The 22,331-nt window shown below is 40.3% G+C and overlaps 1 protein-coding gene across 4 annotated transcripts; it reads right to left on the bottom strand.

Moving 5' to 3' along the window:
- Positions 1 to 297: 297 nt before the first annotated feature.
- dazap1 (DAZ associated protein 1) lies at positions 298 to 20,924 on the bottom strand. 4 transcript variants are annotated; one of them, XM_018667483.2, is made up of 13 exons: positions 20,770 to 20,923; positions 19,540 to 19,580; positions 17,651 to 17,817; positions 17,010 to 17,075; positions 15,663 to 15,770; positions 15,389 to 15,437; positions 11,337 to 11,419; positions 8,000 to 8,147; positions 7,749 to 7,781; positions 6,960 to 7,109; positions 6,106 to 6,270; positions 3,256 to 3,348; positions 298 to 1,203 (listed from the first exon to the last, which is right to left on the bottom strand). In XM_018667483.2, exons 1-13 carry the CDS (start codon positions 20,799 to 20,801, stop codon positions 1,031 to 1,033), a joined length of 1,308 nt encoding a protein of 435 aa, XP_018522999.1. In that variant the 5' UTR covers positions 20,802 to 20,923; the 3' UTR covers positions 298 to 1,030. The 4 variants fall into 4 exon arrangements, with proteins under 4 accessions (XP_018522999.1, XP_018523000.1, XP_018522997.2 ...); XM_018667481.2 differs by lacking the exon at positions 298 to 1,203 and adding an exon at positions 2,229 to 2,796 and having other exon boundaries at positions 15,663 to 15,767; positions 20,770 to 20,924; XM_051077385.1 differs by lacking the exon at positions 298 to 1,203 and adding an exon at positions 2,231 to 2,796 and having other exon boundaries at positions 20,770 to 20,924.
- Positions 20,925 to 22,331: the final 1,407 nt, after the last annotated feature.

The following is a 22,331-nucleotide window of genomic DNA, read 5'->3' as shown; positions in this document are numbered from 1 at the left end:
TTGCTGTTTTAGAGACCAGCTGCAAATATCTCATACTGCAGATTCTGTAACTCAAAGACATTTTGTTTATAAATACAAAATGGAGAAAAGCAGAACATCTTAATATTTGAGACTGAAAACATCTTTTTTTTTCTGATTCTTTTGCTGACAATCAAATAACAGATTAGTGTACTAGTCACAGCAGCTCTAAAACAGTTGCTGACTAATTTTCCAACTATCAACTGTTTCAGCTCTTTTTTGCAGGACTGAAACTGAAACAGCAGAAGCAAATACACTCAACATCCATGACAACCACTGTATCGTTAAAACATTTATTTTTGTAATAATTTGTCCTTTTTTTTTCTTTTTGCATAAGTGCAAAAAATGCACCCAAAACAGCCACCTGAGGGAAGTCTACATCTTTAAATAAAAAAACAAGCAAAGTGTACATTTATAGTACAAAATTCTCTTTTTAAAAAATTGCACAGTTTGTGTATAATATATATATTCATAATCTCCATTTTAAACAAACTTTAAAGGCTCAGAAAGTAAACAAAATTCACCAAATGAAAAATAAAAACATTTTTTCCCTAGAATTTAAAGCTGAGGAAACTTGAGACCCTGTTTTCATTTGTGTCCATCATAAATATACATATTTATATGCAAGTCTCTTTACATATAGTCTCTGTGCTAGTGTTTGACCAGACAATCAAAATTATTGCAAAGTAGTTTAGTTCTACTATAAAACATGGGGTGGGAGGTGGGGGATAAAAGCTTCTTTCTGCTGAATTCTCCTTAAGTTAGGCAAAAAAAAAGAAAACAAAAAACAAAAACCTGGGTTTCTTTACACCCCTTTTGAATTTACTGGATCCCTGCTTTCACAAAGGTTTCTGTTTCACAAACTGTGTGCATTCAACATTCCCACAGAACAATCCAGAACTCCAGTTTTGCTTTTTTTAGCGAAAACAAACATTTCCCTGACTTCTTTTTTTTTTTTTGTTGTTGTTTTTGTTTTTCAACTTTACACAGCGGCCATGGCCAGAGGTGGCGGTCAGCGTCGATACGGGTGGAAGCCCTGTACGTTGTGGTTCTGCCCTCTGCCGAACGCACTGGCAGCAGGCTGGGGGGCGGCGGCGGGCTGTGCTGTCGGGGCCCCGTACGAAGCGGTTGGCTGGCTGGGGTCTGCGAAGCTGTGGCCGAAGGCTGTCAGGTCCTGGCCGTACCCTGAGGTGGACAACAGAGAGAGAGAAGAGTGGGGAGTGGAGAGGAGGAGGTTTTAATGTCAGCGTCATCAGACAGCGTTTAGGGAGAAACCTTACTCCTTTAAAAGTACTGATAAAGTAAAAGTGGCTTGTGCAAGATTCTAACAATTTTGAAGATGAGGAAAAATCCACCAGTTACTCTCACACTGTTACATTTACTTGTACATGTCTGATGTATAATGCAGTCTAATTGTCATTTTTAGGTGAAATGTAGCTGTTTGCTGTAGCTACTGTAAGTGCTGGGAAGTGACATTACATGTTAGATTTTACCATTCTGTCCCTAAATCTATATGATACTTGGGCTGAAATGATTGGTTGGATAATCAAATAGAGAATCGGCACAAAATTAATTGGTAATACAACCAATAATCAATTAATTATCAAAATAAATCCACAGGCAAAAATGGCAAACAGCTGCTGATTACAGCATCTCATGTAATTGAGTGTAACTGTTGTGGTTCATTAATCTGAGAAACTGAAATATGAAGACTTCTCCTTGTGCTTGGGGAACTTGCCACGAGCTACTTTTTACTATTTGCCTTTGCAGTTTTTCTTCTGTACACAGAAACTCTAAGGCTGCTGTTGCTGTATATATTTTACTTTGTTCTATATTCAACGGTAAACTAAACCTATTTAAATCTATATTGTTTTTTTACTTTTTTCTGTTTATTTTGTCTCTATAAAGGCCTGTAAGAGTCAATTATATGCTATGTAACAAATTAATTTGAATTTAAGTAGAAGTAATAAACAAAGTGACCAAACAGCCCCAGAAATGAACAACTGCTTGTTATAGTGTTGAAGGGTGTTGTGGTGGATTTTTACTCTCGATTCAGATACTGTATGCCATCAATGAGCTTTTAGTGTTAAGTATCAGGACTGTACTGTAAAAGTACAAAGACAAGAATGTCAATTTCATGTGAATTTTAAAAAGTAGTTTAAGCTGGCTTCATTGAGGGAAAACAATGTTTGTTCCTTCCTGGTGTTCCTCTGTATAGACACTGGATGGCACCATCTCCTTGCAAACAGACAAGGGACACCCAGGGAAGGAAACTAATCCGGCTGGAAAAATGGCTTCTGTATCCAAAAAAATCAGCAGCCACTGTCCAAGGGAAAAAAAAAAAAAAAAACAGATAGAAAAAAAAGAAAGAAAATTGTTAGCTACCACATGGCTGATAGGATACAAAAACCAGCTGCAGCCAAGTCTTTCCAGCATCTTGCTGGTGGGTGGTTATTTTCCTGCCCTGGTAACATCCAGTTAGCACCAGACTCTTAAGATTTGAAAATGTCACCAATAAATACTGGAGTAGAGAAAGTTATAAATAATAGAAATGGAAATACAAGAGAGAGAAAAAGAGAAAGAAAAAAAGGGAGAAATTTTGAAAATAAAACATTTCTTTTGGGGTGCTCAAAGTGCTCGAAGAATGAAAGAAAAAATAAGAACTCTGTAGAAGAGGGAGCGGTCCCAACAGGACCGTCAGACAGAAGACTCTGAGAGAAATTGGAAATTTACTGGCATCGTGTCCTTTAAATCTTCTTTCCTTTCTCAGCCCTTTAGCTACAATGTGGAGACAGTACATGGGGAAAAAACAACGGGTGAATGGACTGCTGATGCATAGAGACAACTGAACCATGAACAAATTTTCTGACAATTAGATCATCCTTTTATAATCAGCAAAGCAATGCGGACAGAGAGAGTGGACAAAAAAAACAAGGACATGGTCAGTCTTGGTATAGTAAATCTACAGCCGCTGAAGGAGATGACAAGGTTTGGGCTCAAAATGTCAAGTTTCTATGTAAATTTCTTTCAAATCCGCTCAGCAAGAGAGACATCCAATGGCTGTGTTTCACTATACAAGAGTACACACAGTAATTTGTATGTACATGCAAAATGTACATGCAAAATACTAAACACAGAGCAAAAGAAAAGAGGCAGAACCAGGTTGCAGCTCTATAAACACTACAGTACTGAACAAATGCTACTTTTGTGGTTGGAGAAGACGATGCTGGCACCTACCTGCACTATATCCTCCCTGCTCATCCTGACCATAACTGTGAGAAGGACGCGTTGGTCCGTAGGCAGAGGGGTCCTGAGGGTAGTTACCCAAGCCTATCAGGGAGATGAGGAGACCAGGTTGACTGAACCCAGATACTGCTGGCCGACTACTTTTACATAGTTCCCCCCTTTGCTGAGCTAACAGAGCTTTACATTTACACTCATTTACTGGGTCTGCACTATGCTTGGCGAGGCCACCACTGCTCAGCTTCATCTGGAAGTCAAAACAAAATGGAGTGTGAATGTGTGAGCTATCTGCTAGCACGCCTGACTTTTTACCATGCCAGCCTGGTCTCAGGAAATTTTGTGAAATGTGCATGATATGCTAAGATGCAAGAAATATGTTTTCCCACCAAAGTATTATGAAGAGGGCAACTAGAAACAGGAACTAGAACAACCACACCAGCGGTTCTGCATGTTGCAGTGCATAAAGTACGACTTGGGTACATGTCAGAGAATTTTTCTAAAGCATACCATACAGTAAGTGACTAGATTGATTTCCTATCCTCCGAGCTGCCATTGGTTTCCATTATTTTCAGCACACTGTGGCAGAGTACCACATTTATCTTTATGTGCCATCACGGTACTGTTGGGTCCCCTTTCAAATCCTTTGGCTGCTTGGGAAACCCCAGTTCTCTGAGTAGCATGATATCAAAACAAGTGCCAAGAGAACTTCCTTAGTGGGGAATTAAATGGCTTTTCAACACCCAAACTGCTGCCAAAATGTGCCTCACTGTTGAGCTATACTGTTGGAAAAAAATCTAATCCATAAAACAAACATGCACATAGCTCAAGGGATACTGTGAAGCTTCTTGCATTAACAAAGGCTGCTGCTTGGCAGTCGCTTCTCAAATTTCAGATATCACAGTGTTCTTGGATGCACTATGGAGGAGCTTTGACAAAAAAAGTCAACAAAATGCTTATTGTGATGAATAACCTATCAATTAAGTTTCAAGTTTTACAGCACACTGTAATAAAAGGGGAGTCAGTGCCTGCCTGGAGGATGGCAATCATTAAAAAATATATGGTATGCAGTAGAAAATGGTAATTAGATTAAACATTAATGAATTTACATGCAAAACCACTGGTTTGATCCTTACTCTAAGCAAAACCAATTTATTTTGACTGCCTGACTCCACATACCCTTAAACTGAAACCAAGCTTTATTTGCCTAACCTCAACCAGTTGCTAATTTTACACAGGAAAAAAAGTCAATCCAGCTTGCTATTGCTATTGTCAAAAATAAACATTTATGGTAAGGGGTGTGTCATTGGTCTCCACAACATCATCAGCATTTCTGATTTTCTGCTCATTTCACAAAAACTTGGTGACTCTGTGTTGTCATCGCTGGCTTTGATTACTGGACTGAATGCCTGAACAGGCAGCCCGACACTGAATGCAGAAAGCTGGATGGAAGATCAGCACAAGCAGGAAACACGGAACAAGATGGGCACCTGTCATGATTGACAGTGATCACATGACTGCTTTAAATGTCGATCCAGCAGCGTGAAGCAGCTGTAAGCCAAGTCAGAGGAAAAATACCAGCCAGCCAAAAAAAAAAAAAAAAAAAAAAACCTGAACGTAGCTTCTGAATGAATATCTGACTCTGATCTGACTGTGTGATTATGTTACTGAATGGGTGGATGTTCAATGAAGACGAGGCTCGTTCCTTTTCCCTGGATGCTGGTTAGTTTTCTCATTATCTCCATCTTTGTTTTGGTTCAGAGCTGAAAACCTCCAGCCTCCAGTCGTGCTCTCAGCATGATCTCAGGCTCTTAATCCTGCATGAGCATACAGTGCATCACTGGAAAAAATACCCCTCTAATTGTTTTAAATCACAGAAATGAATAAGGCACATCATTTTCTATATTTACACTGATGAAATGTCTCATTTTCAAGTCCCTACAACAGGAATAATTAATCCTGGTCTAACATAGTTCAAAGGTAATATTAGACTAAACAACAATGTAGTTCAAAGACCACAAAAACTCCCACCAGAGAGTAAATCCTGCAGACACATTAGTCAAAAAATGACTTGCCCAGGACTCTAATATCTGGACATATCCCAGGAGCAGAGGGGCAAAGTTCACAGTTTGCAGACAAGCATGCAAAGCTCCAGTGTGATAAACTGATGGACATGTTGAAAAAAAATTAGATAGGTAGCTTGGCAGGTTGGTCATGCCTATTTCCAGAAATAAAGGTTTCATGGGCATAATATTGTCATGCTGGTGCTCTTCTATGGCGATCGTGCCAAGACCAGGAAAAGAAGCCAGCAAAGTCATCAACAGGGAGGAAGAGGAGGAGGAGGTGTAGGAGGGAGTATTTAAAAGGTAGGAGTGTTTGAATCAAGTCAAATGTCTGGTACAGTCAGTCAGGAGAAGGTTTTACTCCCTTAAAAATCAAAATGAAATAAAAAATGCAGAACAAAACAAAACATTGCAAGGCAGGATGATCTAATTCAAACCTACCAAGACCTACCAATCTTTTTACCAATCCACAGCCCAGCTGGAAAACTTGACAGAAATGACTGCTGAAGACTCCTGGAAATGGTGAAACTTCAGCAGCATCTTCACGGCCGGGGGGGGGGGGGGGGTTCATGTATGCAAAAAGCATGTATGCATGTGTAGCTGCTCGAGCTAAATGGAACCAAGAGCAAGCTCCTGCTTGTTCTACGACTGTAAATATGGACTATAATGAGCTGTAGCTGCACCCATTAAATATCAAAGGAGATGGGCAGGGCAGAGGGGTGAATATAAATTAAATGGGAGAGAAAAGGGCAGCAAACTGATTTATGCACAATGCTTCTCTTACCATACTGGCTATAAGGGAAGTCAGGCTGCCCAGTGGGAGCTTTGCTCAAGTCCTGAGTTGGTGTGGTAGCAGGGGCAAAGCCCAGAGGTGCAGTTCCCGGAGTAGTGGGTGGAGGAGGAACCTGTGGCGCATACTGGTCTGCTTGGGGTGTGCCAAAACTGTAACCTATTGGACAGGAATAAGACAGTTTCTATTATCACAGACTGAATACCATGAAAGAGTGCAAAGACAACTCTGCTAAAGCCCCAGTGTTGCTCTTCCTGAGTAAAAAACAAAATATCTTCCACAAGTGAAACAGCCTCCAGTTGTATTTTGAATGTTCTCAAGTACCAGCTCCCACATCAAATTGTGGTTACTCTGCCAGCGCACTTGTAACAGATAGTTCTGGGCTTCTTTCTCACTTGTTTTGCTAATATTTTGCCCATGATTTACAGAACATTAGCTTGGTCTGCTGACAGGTTTAACTGGAGAAAGGTAATAATGCCCCCACAGGCTTTTTAGGAGCATTTCATGAAATGCCCGGTATCTGCAAGTCCCACTGTCCATCTCTGATAAAATGGAGGTTCCGCCCTGAAAACAGCAACAGCAGAGCTGCCTGGAAAACCTGATATAGATTCAATTAACACACTTTACATACCCATTGTGGTAAAAATAATGATAATAATAATTAATGAATATTGCCTCAATGAGCTTGGGGCTATAATTTAATACTGTTTGCAGTCAAAATCGATATCAGTTTTCAGAAACTCCAAATACTCTACTTTTTATTCACGGCGTATCCCTCACATATGCTTCATTATCTCTAAGCCCTCATGTCAAATGAACACCAGAGTGAGTGTATCAGCATTACTGACCAAACTGAGGTGCTGTGCTGTAGCCCTGTTGAGGGTAGCCCTGAGGTGCAGCGAAGCTGCCCGCCGGGGTTGTGACCAGGAATGCGTTGAAAGGTGATGGAGGCTGTGTGGGTGTTCCCCGGCCTGCAGACAATGGTGGTCCATACCCGCCTGCTCCAACAGAAAACAGAACTATTTCATGTTTGTACATAAATATTTGTTTGTGTTTTACATAAATGATCAGGTCTTGTATTAAGTGCACAGGCAATAATGAAAAGAGAAGGTATCTAAATTGCATCAGTTTGTCATGGTCTTACTGAACAGCTGAATAAAAGACATTAAGTTGGTAAATAAATGCTTTAAAAAAACAGAATATGCAGGATTCTGTCTGAAGCTGAATGAAAGTGAAGTATCCTTTGAGCAAGCTGAGGGCCGACACTGCAGTGAGCGCTGCAGGTTGACCCGGAGGTGGTGATATGAAACCGAGCCTGACCAATAGCAGAGGGAGGCCGGAATTCATTCAAGGCTGCCATCTGTCTCAAGCAGCAAATTATCAGCAGCCTCAGCCATTATGAATCAGTGATAACACGTGCTGTTAACTGTCATCAGCCTATTGGCCTCACTGAGTGCAGGCTCTTTCTGTGACACAAGCGTTTCGAGATAAGCACATGATCACATGGCAAATACACATCTCTATCTGCAGTTTGATCAATTCACAGTTGTGCAACTCACAACAGATAAAACAGTTAATTCACTAAACTGGAAAGACAGGATATTTTCTGTGTGGTCAAGTGGAGGTCTAACACCTACCTATGGGTTGGCCAGTAGTCGACACCCACACTCCTTCAGGAAGAGAGAGAAAAATTTAGACTGAGGACAATACTGATGCCTGAAATATATACGCATAATACAGTTTAACATTCAAACAGAAAGCAGTGACCACCGTGCACAGGGTTAATGTTAAAGCAGAGGGTTAAAACATTTAAACAGTTACTGCTAGGTTTTTTTTTCTCTGAACAGTGAGCCTAACTCGTTCTGCTCTGGGATTTGTTCCCACTCACCCTGTGGCCCGTAAGGCTGTTGCCAGCCCTGGGCAGGCTGTGCTGTCCAACCATTAGCTGCACTCAAGATGCCCCTGGGCGCCCACTGGCCAGGGCCAAGCTGGCCAGGAGCTTTGCTGTCACGAGGTTCAGCCTTCTTTACTTCCACCTGGACAAAGGACAAGGAGGGCACATTTGGCAACACCAGCATAAGATCTGGGAAGTCCCTCACCTAGACAGACCTGTCCTACCACTGATATTTAATCTCAACTTTTTGGGCCAGGTTGAAATCTTCCACTTTATGTTTTTTTAGAATAATGTGGGGCAGTTATGTTAATTAATATTACTGTGTAGCCAGGAGAGCTGTACAGCTATGTGTCTCAGGTACTAATTATTATGTGGGAATTTCAGAATGCCCAAAATCATATTGCAATAACAGACATGTAAATGTAAATGATGGACGAATTTCTTTAAAGCATTGTCTCTCGAGACCACTACAGCTTCTTAAGGTGTACCTGAGAAACATAGATTTCTTTTTTTCCCTCAAATGAACTGCCCTATATAAGATAAAGACATCTAATGGAAGGTCATGACTTACCTTTCTCCGGCTAACGCTTATAAAAAATTTCATTTTTTATTTTACTTGGAATAAGTTTTGGAGGGGAGAATGGATGTAGAGAGAAATTTGTATCTCAGCTCTAACAGAATATAAAGTAAACATGCAGATAATACAAATGAACAGTCTTTTCAGTCAATCTAAAACTGAATCTTCATACTGTGTCAAAGGTGAGAAAATATGTTTTTCAGTTGGACTCAAGTGACTGATATAGTTTGATCCCAATATCACGTCAAATCGCTGCTGGTGGACACCCTCTGTAAAATCTAAACTTAAAATGTAGATATAAATATATACAGAACATTTATTAAAGCAAATGTCACTCAGATTGTTTAGGAATTACTGTCTTACCCTTACTATCATCCATCGTTGTAATAGTTTAATGCCATGAGACAAATATAAATTTATTGCCCTAATAACAAAACTTTCCTGTCTGTAACTAGGCAAAACTACCAACAGTTAACCAGAGCAAAAAAACAGGCTGAGACTAAGGGGGAGCCAACCAGAAATAGACTGAGAGGTTGAGTTATTGGGGTCACCTTGCAGGAGGAAAACGAATCGCAAATTCCTCCCTGCTTTAAGGTGTTGCCACCTTCCCCAGCCTCCCCTCTTCCTTCTCTGTCGACCTAATTACATGCACATGTTTCCGGCAGTGGCCTCGCCGCCGCCGGCAGCTACCTGAGCGCTTTCTCCCGTGGGCATCACAGTTACGAGTGATGGATACCATGACTTCTGTACAGTCCCCAACAGCAGAACTGGGATTTGTTCCACAGTTTGATGTGCTCCAATTTCTAATTTTGTAACTCATATCTCCCAGCCTCCCTCAAGTCCCAGCGTAAGGTAATGTCAAGTCAAGAACAATGGATTAAGTCGAGCCTTGATTTCCTGCTAAAAAACCAGGGCAAAGTCAAGGGGGGTGGCTACCACTGGAGAGCGCACAGGTTGGGCTGAATCATTTACCAAGGAGATGGGATTGAGATCATCGCTGTAATAATCAGTGACGGTCCAATAGAAATGCCTTGTGTGGGTGCTCTTGGCTTTGATTAACTTAACAAAAATCCAGCTTAAGTATGGTTGAGGAATAGTTTTACATTTCCTGGAGGTGTCTGGTAGTTTTTTTTTCTAGCAGAAAAAAGAACTGGCACATGGGAAATAATGCACTCATTTATAGTCTGTACTTAGGATAAACAGAGACAGAGTGTCCCATGTTGCTAAGTCAGCTGAGGTACTACCCACAAACCACAACGTACCTGGTTTGCATCTGACGTCTGGCTACTGTCCACTCTCAAATAGAATCACAGATAAAGACTGCACCACTGACAGAAACTCAAGCAGTATCCCAACAATTGGCACTTTCTACCAAATATGGACACTGCTTTAATGTCGTCAGCGGGAGTTAAAAACATCACACAAACGCTAAAATATGCACAAAGGTCTTGAGAGTGTCAAGTATCACAGACTGACCTTCAAATATTTAAAACATTCGTGCAGCCATGTAAAGATCAAGGGCAGAAACAGGATACATGTGATGATATGATATGACTGAGTGGATATAACTGCACTGTTTGACTTGATCATTTTCTTATACCCACAAATAATTTCTGTCGGTATGGAGGGCAGAGAGGAGACCATCTCTCTGCTGGTATCTCTGTAGAGTAGTTTAAAAGCTGCTAATTACAAAATGTGTCTGTTGGGGAAAAGGGGATGGGCGGGTGGGGTGGGTTTGTTAATGAATGAGAGCTTTTAAAGTGGCTTTAAAACTCAAGTGTCGGCCCAATCCTTGTAAGATAATGTGTTGTGTTTTTGGTTTTATTCAGCTGAGGTGCCAGGTGGGTGGTGTTTGCCACATACAATAGAACAATGGGAGGGACGCCAAACAGTTAGGAGGTGTTTTTAAATACTGCACCATAGTGAATTTATTGTTTGCTCCCGGGTGGACGGCTTACCTGACACTATCTGAATTGTCTTTGAGCAGTAAACCCCATCCATCTGGTGCACCCACTGAGTTAAAGCAAACACCAAGAAATGACATGCAAATACAACTGTGCGACTCGTGTCTCATCCTCAGCAGCACTTTAGAGAGGCTTGTGATTTGTTATTGAAGAGAACTGATGGACACAGTATGGAGATTCTTCAACTGAGGTCACTGAGTTGAGCTTTTTCTTTTAACTTTTCAAAAAGGAATAAAATAAAATAAAATAAAAACATGTTGACGTGTAAGTGACCTGCCAACAAAATATCAAAAAACAAAAGAAACAGAACTGATTGGACCAATCCTTTAGGTGATTCAGAGTCAGTGGAATTCTGTGGGATTTAAACCCTTAACTTTACCCCTTATTTCATTATTATTTTTAATTTTATTGGCACATAAAAAGACATAATAAGTTCAATGTTTTGAGCACAATCTAAAGCATTTAATACATCCTAAAGGAGTGGTCAGTTTAAACAAAGCCTTGAGCGACAACTGAAACTGTAATATAACATTATTTGTTAAGGATGAGTGGCTATGGAGACTATGAAAGCAATAGTGTAAGCAAAATAAGGTAAGTAAAATAAGTCAGCAGCCTGGTTATTTTAAAACGTTAAAGGCTAAATTTGTGCGCTGTATGATGCTGCAGTCACTAATGGAAAGTCACTGTAAAATTATTTCTAACTAATAAAACAGCATCATAGTGTGATTCCTGCTCCGTCGCCCAAGCCTCCGTTTGATCTTAAGGGTAAAATAAAACTACAACTACACACTTTTTTGCCCATGATGTCGTGAAAATGCATGTTGACAGCCTGGTCCACTGATTGTTCGGCCTCGAAAGTAATAAATCCAAAACCTAGCCAACGACCAAGAGTGAATCAAGGTAGCAGGGGGGTTGTGACAACACAAGATGAAGAACAGTATTGGGCTTCAGCAGAGTGAGGATCCGTCAAGACTGAGCAAGAGGCTCCTGGGGTTCGGATGATGTCGCAGACTTGCAGAACAACACAAATCCAAGGCTAAAGCCTGGGGGATTGAAGGAAACTTTTCTCTTTACAGTGCAGAGAAATATTTTGTGAACAATACAGGACTATTTAACTTCTAAACATGAAGGATGACAGGTGTAGCATTTGATTTAATGTGACATGTCATGTTTAATGTGACGTCAATTCAGTCGCTCTTCCACCCTCTTAACATCGATAAATGCCAATTGAACCAATACTACATTGTGTTACTTCATGCTGTTTCATCCAAACCCCACCTTGATCTGTCCCTTGGTATATTGCTGTGGAGCACACACTCGCAGCAGCCATTGTTAATGCATCACAAAAATATGGAGAAACACAAACTGTAGAATGCCTAAAGCTTTCTCCAAGCTTTCCCAATTTCAGTATTTTACTTTTGAGTCAGCCGGGATAAGCCTAAAATGAACAATTAAAATATTGCTCACAACAATAACACAAAGATATAGGCCATAAATGGGTTTCCCAAAGTGACAACTCGCTGATTTTGCTCAAGAATTTTCATGGGGGGTACACAACGTTCATCAGCAAGAACACAAACTCCTAAAGCCTGAGGACTTCAGTCTAGCTTTTCGCCACGCCAACTGCTCAGTAAAACTACTCTGCCTGACTATATGTTAAAAAACTTTTCAGAGCGCTAACAGGCCGCCGCGTTCCGCAGTGATCTACTTTCAACTTGATTAACTTTCCGCTGTGGCAGAATTGGGTTGTGTGCACATCTCTACTTTGGGACTTAACCTGAATCCAATTGAATGTCCTACGAGACAACCGAGATTTTAGAGACCTCTAGTTACATGCCAAGCATTTCCCCAAGCTTCATGATCTATTGCTATTAATAACATCTGTCATTGACCCGTCCTTAATCTAATTTTAAAACCAAGTTGACACATTAGAGAGATTGACATATCTTGGTTACGGTGACATGTCTTGGTATCACTCAAATTAAAATTTGATTTGTGACTCAAACCAGATGTCAGCTACTGATGAAACCGATGTGTTCTAAATAATATTAGATGACATAAAAATAAAACTTAATGTGGACCGACTATCACTCAGACTGCTACTCTACAGCGAGACAAATTGATATTTTAATTCAAAGAAAATTTAGGATAACAATTTTGATAAGACAAATATAATTCAAGTAGGTTTTTATGCAAAAACTGGCAAATGTTCACTGGTTTCAGTTTCTCAAAATGTGAGTATTTTCTTGTTTTCTTACTTTACTACGACAGTAAATTAAATGTCAGGGTTATAGACTGCTGGTCAGACTAAAGCTGACATTGGAAAATCTGACTGGCATTTTCTTTACACCTTTTGTTAACATTTTATACACCAAACAACTGATCTATTAAACAATCAATAGATGTAATGCTGATGGAAATGAGTAGGAGACATAATCAAAATTATTTGATTACACAATTTCATCTTTATAAAACATTAAGAAAGCATTTGACCTACAGTGATTGGATTTTTACGTTGTGATCTTTTTGATAATATTGTTTTGATCTTAAATTCAGAGGATGCGAGTTGACATCAGACATCTATTTTCCACCATAAATGAGTAGACACAGATTAAGACTGATTAAGACTTCAATGGCTCAAATAACGTGAAGAAAAATCCTTTAACAAACTCTCTCTTTCCAATTACTGGGAACAGTTAAGCCTCTGGCCCAGTTAACAGTTTGATGCAACTTTGTGTACACACCATTTTGACCAAGTGAAAAAAAAAATTTGGGTGGTTTTACATTTGGCCTGTACCTCTGTGCTACCAGTCAATGCACAGTAACCTAAAGGAGAAAAGACAAATCTTAAGAGACACCGTTAATCACATTCAAACCATTCACAAGGAGAAGGGGGACAGAAGAAAGAAAAATAGAAAGGGCTTACTTACAAAAATACTTAACTTTCTACATATGGGAAAACACATACTATGCCATTTAAGAAAAATCTATCAGTTACGTCTAAATCAAGGTAAAGAAAACTTATTCCAATGTTGAAAGTCTCATGGTTTTAGTAAAAGAAACTGTTTATACTATTAAAGATTATGTAATGGTTGTTACTGGTGCAATACATCATGTTAAATTCCAATGACAAACTATTCTGGGTTTCTCCCAACAGAGAATGAATGGGGTTTTTTGAAGGAAGAGCAGTAAAACATGTCGTGGGTCAGTGGCCGCTGCATCACTGTAATGTAGGACAAATGCAGATGAAACAGCTGTGACTGTAACTCAGCGGGCAGAGTCTGACACCAACACTGCCGGTGGCACGGGTCTGATTCCCAGTGAGGCCATCCATGCTAAAAGTGTCGGCACATGTCATAAACTCACGGTACATTTGTGACTTATCTGGACTATTAAAGTATGTCACTGCTACTGTCAGGAAGGAAATAGGTTGAAGAGATTTCTCAGGTATCAAAGGGCACATAAAAGATTTTTAAAACTACGCCTGTTGTTCTTGTGGTAACAGTACTTTATCACCTTCAGCGACTAGGATGAAACCAGCCTCTGTGAAGGACAAATCTCCCCGTAGATACTCAAACTGTTCTCAATATGCCAGTTGCATGTTGTGATGAAGTACTGTATTTTCAGGAGCACCTACTTTCCTGCAACCTGCCTTTTCTTCTCAAGTTACTGACTCTCTTCACTTCACAGAACGGCTTTTAACAACTTTCCAACTGACTGTATGAACTTCTTCCATTTGATAAGTTTTCCTTGTATCGAAAAACCTAATGTGCAGCTGTGTTGCAATCTGCTTTATATGGGGACAAATTAGTGTCCCTAATACTGAAACAGACTTTTCTTCTTTTGACCTTTAATGGTATAAATTGATTAAATCTTCATTTTGGAGTTGAAGCAGTTAATTAATCACGCAACGGAAATTCATCCTGCAACAACTTTGATAATCAATAAACTGTTTAGAAAAGTACAAGCCAAAAACTGATTAGACACAGACTGTCAGTCAGTTTAAAACAAAAATAATCTTTAGCCACAACTATTCATTATTTTAACTACAGCAAATAACTGAAAGTGACGTAATGTCATGTTTGGCCACTTATCCAAAGGAGTGAGGGCAGGAATAACCACAAAATAAAGCTAAAATGTGAAGCAAATGACCAGCAAATATCACTATTTGTTTCAGGGTGAAATGTACCTTTAAAATTGAGAAGGCAGTCTCACTAAAGCAAGTAATTCTTCACATAACCTCAAACAAATCTGAATTTATCATCGCTGAACTGTATGAATCAGACAAATGCTCCTCAGAGGTTTCATCATAATGTTTATAAGGGCCCTCTGTGCATCATTAGCTTTGCCACTAAATGAGTGGAAATGTGTGATTGTGTCCCACAAGGTCACAAAGGACACTGCAAAGATGCTGTCTGCTGTGAGCAAATTACATGTAATACTGAACAATAACGAGCTATACCTTTGGTTTATGTAACCTTCAAATGAACTGAAGGTGCTGCCTTCAGGCCTGAATTTAACATACCTTCACCAGTGAGTGATATATTTTTTCACTGCAGTATGCTTTTCATTCACTTTCAGGAAATATCAAATTATATTTTCCATTTAATGTACGCTGTAGTGATTTTGTAGGGGTTCCATTTGACATGCTTTTATTTCATTTTACACTTTATTGTGTGACTTTATCATCGACAAAATTCCTGTTCAGGGTTACAGTGTTTTAATTGAATTGAACATCTGAGGCTGAAAGGGCTTTTTCTCTTTGGGCCACAATAGTTTGTCATGAGATTTAAGATGGTAAGGTATGGAAGAGGGGAGAGAAAAAACGGGATCAGCTTTTACCTCGGGGCCTCTGCTTCTCCGCATCATAGATCATTACCACCTCTGTGACCTTGAAAGGGACAAAGGGAAACAGTGGCTCCATTTAGAAAACCAGACAGGGTCCGTTCTTATTCCAATTAAATATTCTGCCTCAATTTGGAAAAATAATTAATTGTCCTATCCCATTCCGCTAAATTTTTACACTGTAATATTGACCCTGTTCAATGTCACATCCATTCAAGCAGTCTTAATGACGATATGAAGGGACTTGAATTATGCACTTGGCAATACTCACCACTCCGAATCTATTGAAATAGTCCCTGAGTTCAGGCTCGCCGCAGTTATGGGGGATTCCACCTACAAATATCTTCTTTGATTTATTGCTATCGGCTTTGCTGCCCTTCTGAAAGAAAACAGGGAGTGTATGGATTTCAATGTCTGTTAAAGGATCACTCTGGGAAGGGGCCAGTTAGCCATCATCTATTCAGACAGTGCAGAAGAAATTAGGTTCTCCTCTTGCCCTGGGGTATAATTCTTAACATGTCATGTCAATGCAAACACTAGTCTCCACAGATCAGAGAACACGGCTTCCTCCACTTACTCCTCTCTACCACTAAGCATTCACCACTGTTGTGCACTGCACTCATGCTGTAAAGGCTAGAGGCTGCTTACAACAACAATGATTTTCTACCAATTACATCTTCTGCTTTGTTAGTAAAACATTCAGTACCAACTACATGACTCTAACTCAGTGAAAGGAGTACCAGTAGCAGGAAGAGGGCCTCATTTATAAAAGCCTCTGACACACAGACTCTGTGCTTACAGCCAAATATGTGACTTATAAAAATATTTTATTGACAGAAAATGTGCAATAACTAAAACCTTGGCTGCCCAAAGGGACAAAATGACTATAACAGATCTGCAGGGGCTTGATAGCATTGTTGATCGACCCACAAATTACCCAAGTTGGTGCAGAGAAGTCTGCCTGACGAAAAAAAAAAATCACTGCTGAGAGCAATTTTCTGTACAATACTAGCTTACATGTATCCAAATCTTCTTGTGTTCTCACAGGTTTAGTCAACGAGAGAACATCTGCAAGACATGAAACTGCGCTGAATTTAAAAAAGATAATGCAATGGTGTTATTATAATTCCAATATTCAGCATGGTGATACAGGCTTATGACATCCTCATGAGTCATTTTTCTTACTATCTAAGAAATTGTGACCTTATTATATGTCAATCCGAGGCTAGTGTAAGCTGTATCAGAGATCCGCTGATATTGTTGCAGTCCCTTGGTCACAAATAGAGGTCGATACAAGTCATAGACTCTTTCGTGCTGCTGTGATTTCTTAAAGCCCCAAACTAATTTCTATGATTCTCAAAGGTATGCAGCCTGTGCACTGTGATCTTTAAAATAAAAATTATTCTGTGAAGAAAGAAAAAAAAAATCTGGAAAATGAGATTTAGGTCAAAGTCAGGGTGATTTTATAAATGAAGCCTAAGGTCTCCTCACGGCCAATGAACACATACTAAGGGGTCAACCTCAGGAGGAGGAGGGGATGGAGAGACTGACAGCCTTAGCCATAGTCCAGCAGAAACACCTAGCCTAGCCTTCCCAGAAGAAATCAGATTCCTCTTACCCAGCCCTCCTTGGTTCGAGACTTTTCAGGTTGCATTCCTCTGGGAGTGCATGGCTTCGGGTCAATCTGACAGCAGAGAGAGGGAGAGAATGCTTGACATTAGGCCCAAATAAAGGCACCTTCAGGTGTTCACCTTCACTGCTTCCATTTCAGCGCATTAGCTTGCCTCACACAACAGGGCCACACATGTACTACTGCTGACATACATTCATTTAGATATGTGGCCAATACAATTAGATGCTCTTCTCCACCTCTGCCAGGAGAACAAAGGAGGCAAAATGTCATTCATGGGAAAGCTGACAGATTGGCACAATAAATGCAGAGGGGAAGCTAGATTAACGACGACTTGTTTCTTTTCAGCCATCTCACACAAATCCAACTTTAACTGCCAATTCTGTTAATTTGACTTTGAACAGGTAAGTCTTGTTGTGCAAACAAATGGCAGTCTTTGCAAAGTACATCATCTGCACTATTGGCTGCAGGCAGGTACAACCCAAACCAAAATTGTGTTTCTCCTTGAATAACTTCTAACTACAGTGAGTGATGAAATACAGTTAAGTTCTTCACACTGCTCACACAAAAGCACAGCCAGATTACTAGAGTTGATTTGACTATCTGGTCCTTTGATTTAAAATACTCACATTTCTTCCATCAAGATTATGCGGCTTTGTCTCCAGCACTGTCCGTACACAATTGGGGTCTTTGAATTTGACAAAGCCAAAGCCTCGCGACTGATTTGTAGTTTTGTCCTTCATGATGACACAATCTACTACTTCTCCATACTGTGAGAAGTAGTTTCTAAGTGTCTCTGACAAAAGAAAAGAAAAGAAGTGACATAACAGTGCAGCTTCACAAAAAATAAGCACAGAAACATACAATAATAGTGCAAATGTGCAATTCTCTAATCAAAGATTTAACTCAGCCCAGTTTGCCTCCTGAACACAAAGAAGTGCAGTCACGATTTATAGAACTCATGCTTTCATTATGATAAATGATGCTATAAAAATATCTTCAGCACTTTAACCTGCACTAACTGGGAACAAAACAGGTGTGGAAACACACTAGCACCACTCCAAATTACACAAAATTACACAGGGAACAATGAGTGTCATTCAGTGATCTTGATTCTGTCTTATGCCAGAATATTGAAGTTTGTACCAATGGTTATATGTGAAAACATTTTTAAAAAAGATGCATATTGACTCATCCTAAAGAGCAAACAAACCATTGACCCACTGTCATCTTGCACTGCACGAAACACACAACCTACTACTGTAACGCCCGCACACGCCCATCAAGGCAAGGCGTGCAAGTTTGAACAAATGAGGAGTCACTTTAGAAGAGAGTTATCGTAATAGCTTTTCTCATTGCTGGGAAGCCCTGAGGCATTGCCGGGGAAACAAGCTCAGAGTAACCCAGTGCTGTGGCTCAGATCTTAATGTTAACAGTGCTGTTAACACAAGACAAGCCCTTATGTAAAGTTACACAATGGCTAACCGAGCATGAGCCAATGAAAGGGCCGCAGACAAAGCAGACCAACACCAGGCAGCGCTGAACAAAAGGAGAACATACACACAGGCCCGATTTATACCACATAACTTAAGACTCTAACATCAGTGTGTGTGGTTTTGATCAGTTATGATAAAATGTGAAAAGAAAGAAAGTATACAGGAAAACTGCATTCATGAAGAGGAACACTGGCTACAAGCAGATCATCAGTGACGCTGACTGGACGACACTTAACAGGATTTCTGCTTAAAGAGGCACAAGAACCACTGAGCTGAGCTGCACCAAAGTGATATTTTCTGCAAAACTATCATGCTCTAAGCTGTTGTTGTTATTGTGTCCACTTTATATGATGATATTGATATAAACACAGTGATTTGATACGTGATGAACATTAATACATAACTTTGGTGTTATAGTGGCCACTCGACAGCATACCGATGAATCAATTTCATTATACAACACTTGATATTGTTTGTAATTACTGTGCTTGTGTGACAAAGTTAAACATATCACAGTTTTACTGGCATAAATATGTTACTTCAAACTTACAGTACCTTTAATTAGTGAACATGTTATTCCACATGACACTCAAGCTTCTCAAATACATCAGTGTTTATGTGTCTGAATTAAACAAAATACTGATTTCAATCAGGCATTATCAGAGCAATGAATAAGTCAAAAAACACTATCTTCATCTGGTTGACCATCATAGCCAATTCAATACTGATGTCAAGGCAGAAGTAAAAAATACTAAGATTTTATTTGACTAATATCATCCAGATTTACACTGTGTTTCGTAGATAAGTGCTACCCACTTGTGACCTGACAATCTGTAGGGTTTATTCAAAATCAGCTTCCAAATCAGACTACGACCAAGCAACCAGCCAGATCCTCCAGTCTGACAACAAATCCATGCAGCTACATACATACAGACAGCGTCATACAGACAAATTCCTGTTAATTAAAAAATACTTTGAGCATGAAGTGGCTGAGCCTCCTCAGGTAAAAAACTGTGGCTTACCTTGTGTGGTACTCCAGTCCAAGCCACCCACAAAAAGTTTCCTGAGAAGAGTAGATAAATTACCATCCAGTTTAGTCATTGATCATTGCTTTGAGTCAGAGTAAATGAGAAACTCTTACACAAGCATCATGAGAGGCAATGATTAAAAACCACAGAGAAATGCTGCCTATCCAGAGGCCTTAAACGACTAAAAGACACACAAGTCTTAGTGGAGAAGATTGTAATTTCCAGAACCATAACAACGCTACAGCTGACTAAACAGCCAAGTACACAGATATTACACAACATGAAGCAACGCTGCCACCAAAGCTGGTGCAGCATGAGGAGATATACACACAGCTACTATTAAAATACCCATTTTATGTGACTCGTGTTTAGGTCCAGTCCTGTCACTTTAGTCCTCTAACACTGACTGAAGTGGCCTCGACAATAAAGGTCTTTTTATGAACCTCCTGCCACGTAAGTTACCCCGGGACAGAGCCGTGGCGTTTAGCAAGCTAACACAACACTGAGCTGACTCCCGAAGCTGCAGCAGTCACCGTCCACCACCGGCTCCAGCCTTCACCGCTCAAACCCCGTGTATTTCCCAGTCGGAGCGGACCAGGGGAGAGCGGCTGCCCGGCTCCCCGCATGCGGACCGCTGAACTCGGTTGCTTGAAGTTTAATGTCAGTTTAATCGGCACAACTATCGACACTAGCTAGCGAGTTAATTAACGTCTCATTGAGATCACTGCTGAAACATAACAATGACAAATGCGGCGGCTGTGACAAAAGCGGAGGGTTAGTGCGGACGAGGATGCTCCATCCCCCGGCAGTGCCCGCTAAATGTCCTCGCAGTAGCGAAGTCGAGAAGAGGAGACTTTCGCTTCGCTGGCAAGCGTTAGCTACACTAGCTCAGCTGCTTCGAGCTAACTGAAAACAACACTGAAATAAGTAACTACACTTTCATACCCTCCCTTGGCAAGCTAAGCGGCAGCACCAAAGATAAATATGGTGTTTTTCTCCGCAAACAATAACAATAACAACTGAGCTACTTCAATGATTAGAGTCACTTTTTGCCCGTCTTTCCTCTGGCTAGCGATCTCGCTAAGTTACTATAGCTAGCTTAGCTTGCTAGCTAGCGTTAGCTGTCAAATGACAGTTTGACCAGAGAGCGCGCTAACTGACAGCTACAAAGCTCTTTACAGTTTGATGCGTCTGCAGCGGAAAGCTTTATTAAATGGATCTTACCCGACTTCATCTCCGACTAAGTTGTTGTTCATTTCTGAGGCTAAAGCGGGGGACTGTAGGAGCTGTGACCGGCTTATTGCTTCAGTGCTGCCCCTCTCAGACTGAGAGCGGAGGAAGGTCACTCCGCTTTTTAGTTCAAACTGTTCTGCGCAATGACGACGCTGCAGGGGGCAGCGGCCTTTAAAGGAACATTACACCCAACCAAACACTCCGTTTACTGTTTTAATCATCCCAGGGGGGACTGCTAAGTGCTTTAAACCCATGGGTGTTTTTATTTCGCACTATGTTCGATGCATTCCTATTAGTGAGACGGCTTTTACGAGGAAAAACGTGGGCAACTAACAACACCAGCATAAAGCATTTAATCAACAGAGAAAACAACTGAAAACAGACAGACCCTCCTACAACCCTCCTACCTGACCTTTAATTTCTGACAGAGGGCTGATTATGCAATACAAAGATATCTAACATGTGGCCAGAGCTGGATTACCAACCAAAGCAGGCAACTGCCCGGGGACTCCTACAGCCCCAGGTTTACTCGGTTTCATTTGGACCTAAGTAATTAAATTAATCATATATTTACTCTCATATATCAACTCTCACTGGTCCTCCATCTTGTGGTCCCTACCAGAGTCCAAATCTGGTTTTAGGACATTAATTATTTCACTTCATACTGAATTCATTTTTGTTGTAGTGTCATGTTTTATCACATTCCTCTGTGTCTAATGTAATTAATGTCATCACAGAAGTACTGTAAGAAACTGTTGTGTATGGCATGAATAGGTGGCCCAGGAACAAGTTTTTGCCCTGGGCCCCTCAGGAACTTAATGCAGACATGCCTGATTATTAGGCTCATGTTGGGATAAAAGGAAAGATAATGTATTTACCTAAAATTAGCGTTGCAGCAAATTTTACATAGATTCATCCATTACATTTTAAAATCTGTTGCTGACAAACCAGACAGAGATGATCACATGACATACACTCATAGGGTTGCGTTAAACAAACACCACATAAGTAACAAGCAATGAACAGTGACATTTAAAACATGGCATGCAAATCTGAGTGACAAAGGTGACACATAATGTAGTGTGGTTAAATAACACCTTTCATGCACAATGCCCATTAATTTCCTTTCTAAAACAGCCTGTGACAAGAGCAACTGAAGTCTTAAGAGTGTGTAAAATTGTGGTTATGGTAACAAGTTGCACTGATGTACAGTAGTGGTACTATATTCATTTCTTTTTCAGATTGCAGATATGAAGAATTCACAATCACCTGACAAACTCTTCTATTTTCACATTAAACATCTGAATGGGGGAAAAATGTGACTTTGACCAAGGCATTATTATTGGTGCCAGACAGGCTGGTTTGAGTATTTCTGAAACTGCTGACCCCCTGGGATATTCACACACAAAAGTCTCTAGTTTACTGAGAATGGTGCAAAAAAAAGAAGAAAAAAAAAAACATCAAGTGAGCGGAAACACCTCGTTGGTGAGAGAGGTCAGAGGAGAGTGGCCAGACAGGTTGGAGCTGACAGAAAGGCTACAGTAACTCAGATA

The sequence above is a fragment of the Lates calcarifer genome, linkage group LG17 (assembly GCF_001640805.2).
Source record: "Lates calcarifer isolate ASB-BC8 linkage group LG17, TLL_Latcal_v3, whole genome shotgun sequence".
In the NCBI taxonomy this organism is placed as follows: Eukaryota; Metazoa; Chordata; class Actinopteri; family Centropomidae; genus Lates; species Lates calcarifer.
Note: the sequence above shows the minus strand (reverse complement) of the source record. Positions and strands in the feature narration are given on the sequence as shown.